General features: G+C 46.4%; 2 protein-coding genes across 2 annotated transcripts in view; both read left to right on the top strand.

Moving 5' to 3' along the window:
- Positions 1–2,050, top strand: part of LOC107101625 (sorting nexin-4-like) — a 14,800-nt gene extending 12,750 nt beyond the window's left edge. The window contains exons 11-13 of the mRNA XM_015400616.1: positions 839–984; positions 1,071–1,185; positions 1,266–2,050. Coding sequence (XP_015256102.1) covers positions 839–984; positions 1,071–1,185; positions 1,266–1,313 — 309 coding nt within the window. The 3' untranslated portion in view covers positions 1,314–2,050. The remainder of the gene's footprint in view (positions 1–838; positions 985–1,070; positions 1,186–1,265) is intronic.
- A 356-nt stretch (positions 2,051–2,406) lies between these two features.
- ttll12 (tubulin tyrosine ligase like 12) overlaps positions 2,407–3,793 on the top strand; it is a 9,586-nt gene continuing 8,199 nt past the window's right edge. Inside the window, exons 1-2 of the mRNA XM_015400620.1 lie at positions 2,407–2,634; positions 3,454–3,626. Of these exons, the coding sequence (XP_015256106.1) occupies positions 2,500–2,634; positions 3,454–3,626 (308 nt within the window). The 5' untranslated portion in view covers positions 2,407–2,499. The remainder of the gene's footprint in view (positions 2,635–3,453; positions 3,627–3,793) is intronic.

The following is a 3,793-nucleotide window of genomic DNA, read 5'->3' as shown; positions in this document are numbered from 1 at the left end:
TTACACAGTAAATAATTAGTGTCTGTTTGTTGCTGCGCTTCAGTTATCATCCCAATAAATGGTCGTTATTAGCAGCTATCAGTCCTTTAGAATGGCTTCAGATTGTTCCAGTGGGCTCAGCAGGCTGTTAATCCTCATCCTTAATCGTTCCTTAATTCGTGATCGTTTTGAGGATGAGGATAGTCCTCCTCCATGGATCTCCTCCCAGTCCGGAGCTTTTCCTGTAACCCCAGGGTTAGCATCACGCTGGGCCTCACCATTCCTGCTCTCTGCCTCAGGAGACCCAGAAACCAGCCGGGCTTCACAGGCGCAGGGCCCATCAGATTAGCCGGCTTCGTTAAAACCGTGCCGTCTGCTTCCCTACATCCGGCGCCGCGGCCTCGCTCTGCTTGGCTTCGCTCCAGATCGGCCCTACATAGAGATAACACGGGAATCCTTCGCTCCAGCTGTGAAATCCCGTTCAGTGTGACATAAGGAGGCCTCAGCCATGAACACGGCCACCTGCAGCAGGAGCAGAAACTTTGGTGGAGTCATAGAAGATGATGAAGAGGTGATAGATTCCTATTTTCCAGAGGAAATGGAGTCATATGGTCCTGAAGAAGATTGATTGGGAGGAGATGATCAAAGATCATCATCCTCCAGGTCTGTAGAGCTTCTTTAGTTTCAGACATGCTGCTGCTGTTCAGAGGAAACACTTTCTTTTCTCATGCTCCTGCCTTCAGGATTTATCAGGTTTTTCATTTATTTAAAGAGATTTGAACTTCATTCAGCATTGTAGAACTGCAACAGACAGAAGGAGATCAGATTCTATGTCCTGTTCTCTTCTGTACTCCCTCAGATGGTGAGAACGTTCTCCTTGAAGGGGATGACCAACAAGCTGTTTGGGCAGGAGGCTCCTGAGCAGAGGGAGGCCAAGCTGAACCTGCTAGAAGAGCTGATAGCAGAGGGGGAAGAGGCTGTGAAAGAGAAAACAGCTGAGTGCCAGTAAGTTACAGAGTGTTTGTGAAGGCAGCAGCAAAGGCTGCTGGTTGGAGCTCTGCTCAGGCTCTGTTCCATGTGTCCTTCACCAGGGAGCACGCCGTAAAGGCCTGGGCTGACATCCTGCGTTTCAAGGATCAGAAAGACAAAGACCTGCTGGAGGCGCTCATCAGCTACGCTCTGATGCAGATCAGCATGTGCAAGAAGGTAGAGAGGAGGCTGACCTCTGAGCGCAGCCTCTGAGCTCGGCTCTAACCGTTTCCTTTCTGTCCTCTCTCTCCTTCCAGGGGATACAAGTTTGGAGTAATGCAAGAGAATGTTTCCTCAAGATGTAGAGCTGAGGCCAGGCTGACACTTTCACCTGGTGCTGATGAAAGCACAACACAAAGCAGCCAAATCAGCAGCCTGGGTTCAATGAGACAGAGGCAGACATAGAAAAAGAAGCATAGATACAAAAGATATTCTGATGCATTGAGACGCGGCTGCCTGTGTTAGCTCAGGTATGTACATGTGTGCTGCAAAATGACAAAGGAAATCAATCAGTTTGATTGATTCAGGGAAATGGTTCATTTTAGCTTCAAATGTGGACAATATTTATCTTTACGTATAATACAAAATACTTCATGTTTTATTCCTTCATTTACTATAATTATTATAAATATTTGGTGTGTGAGCAGAAATGCTGCGTTTCAGAGGCAGAATCATAACTGTGATATTTAGAGCTGCAGTTTGGTTGTTTTGCCTGAATAAAAATGTCTACATGTCTCCATGCTGCGTCCTCCTGCACCAGAACATGCCCTGTTTCACTGAACATTTCCCAGGATGCACTGCTGGAGCAGCGTCCCAGACGTCGCAACATGTCACTCTGCGGCCTCATATATGAGATCTATGAGACACAACCAACAAAAACAAGCAGAGTAAACTAGAGGTTTATCTGTCCAGGAGGGAATCGGCTTTATTGCCTCAGTGATACGAGAAATGAAACCAATCATCTAAATGTTCATGTACAAAATATAGAATAACTAATAATACAAAAGGGAAAGTGTCATTGATCAAAGAGAGAAATGCCAGATGTTTCACTGTGAGCTGTAGTGGGAAAGAAGTATTCAACTATTCAATCCAGTTAAATAAACAGAGATCGATGGATTTCACTCAGTCGGCACTTTATTATTTCTTTACAAACAGTTCATCATTCGGCCCTAATGGCACCGTAATCAGCCCTGTTCTGCCTGAGCAGCGTTCGTTTCTCCTTACTTACAACAATGGAAAGTAGTCAGAGCCAAAACTAATTACAGACATTTTGGTTAAACAGTAACATGTTATGAATAAACCTTCAGAAAGAATCTGACTTGTTAAATAAGAAGCTCATGGTCTACAAACACCATCACTTTCTGCGGGTCCAGCTCCTGACCAGCAGGTGGCGCTGATGCATCCACCTGTTGGTTGTTTCCTCCCAGAAGAAGCCTGCTCTTCCGGACCCTTTGCTGCTGCTTCCACGTGAGTCGGAGCTTCACGGCAGAGATGGAGCCTGCAGGTCTGGATCCTGACCCGGATGAGGGGTTCGGAGCCTTCGTGGCTTTGCATGGGGGGGCCCTGCGGTCCTCAGGGGTCCCTCAGCTCTACTGGAGGAGCCTCTACCGCAAGATCACTGAAGAGGTGTGCACTGAGCATGCGCAGATGGAGCGCAGACCATTCGCCTCCTCTGCTCCAGCCGGTCCGGTACCGGTACCAGGGGTAGAACCGGACTGCTGTTTCCCTCTGAAAAGTTCCCGTGCCGGGAGCGCGCATTGGAACCATGAGGCGAATCTGATCAATTCTGGGTAAAAACAGCTCAGATCAAATATAAAGTTCCTCCTCTTAACTAAATAACAGATGTCACCAAATCCACAGGATATGATGATGAGGATGATGAGGATGATGATGATGATGATGATGATGATGATGATGATGATGATGGACTAATCAGTTACAGAGAAATATAATTAGTTCCCATGTTATGGAGGAGAACTGATTATTTCAGGCAGCTGGAATCTCTCCTCCTCCCACATCTTTGGGAAATAAAGAGCAACTATTAAGTTGTATTAAGTATTAAACTTTATGTCCTGCTTTCCATCTCATATCAGCAATGAAAACTATAAATACTCACTATGAGCTGGAAAACTGTGTTTGGTGACTGACTTTTATTTCTGAAGGGACAAATGTTGGGAAAAGACAGATTCTCTTGGTGTTTAAAAAAAACAACAACACAAAACAGCTTAAATGACGTCATCTATGTATTGAACAATATTGTAAGCAACAGCTGCAGTTTAAACTGGATGTTAGAATCATGAAAGGATTCTATAGGAGCTGGTTTTACTGGGAAATGATCAGATAATAATGGTCCCATCCACCTCTGGCTGCAGGGCGCGCTCCCGACACAAGGGGGCAGACTTTAGCAAAGGACCTGGTTGAAATGTTGTGTCTGGTTCTCTGCAGGTTTATGATGCTGGAGAAGTTTTTGGAATAATGCAGGTCCAGGAGGATGAGGAGGATGATGAAGAACCTGGAGAGGAAGAGGAGGAGAGAAAGAAGGGGAACCCAGGGGCTGTGATCAGGTGTAAAGTGGTGGTTACCAGGGCAACGGGACTGCAGGTCAACGATCCAAGCAGGTGAGGAGTAGAAGGTTATCTGTGGGACAAAGGGGGCCGATTATTTCAGAACCTTCTGGTCGTGGCTCAGATGTTCAGAACCGGGATGAAGGACAGCATCTGTGATGAGTGGTTGCCTTGGTAACGGGTCAGCCTAGCAGGGCTCTGTGCAGCGTTGATGTTGCGGG

Source organism: Cyprinodon variegatus, unplaced genomic scaffold (assembly GCF_000732505.1).
Source record: "Cyprinodon variegatus isolate N-32 unplaced genomic scaffold, C_variegatus-1.0 Scaffold1125, whole genome shotgun sequence".
NCBI lineage: Eukaryota > Metazoa > Chordata > Actinopteri > Cyprinodontiformes > Cyprinodontidae > Cyprinodon > Cyprinodon variegatus.
Note: the sequence above shows the minus strand (reverse complement) of the source record. Positions and strands in the feature narration are given on the sequence as shown.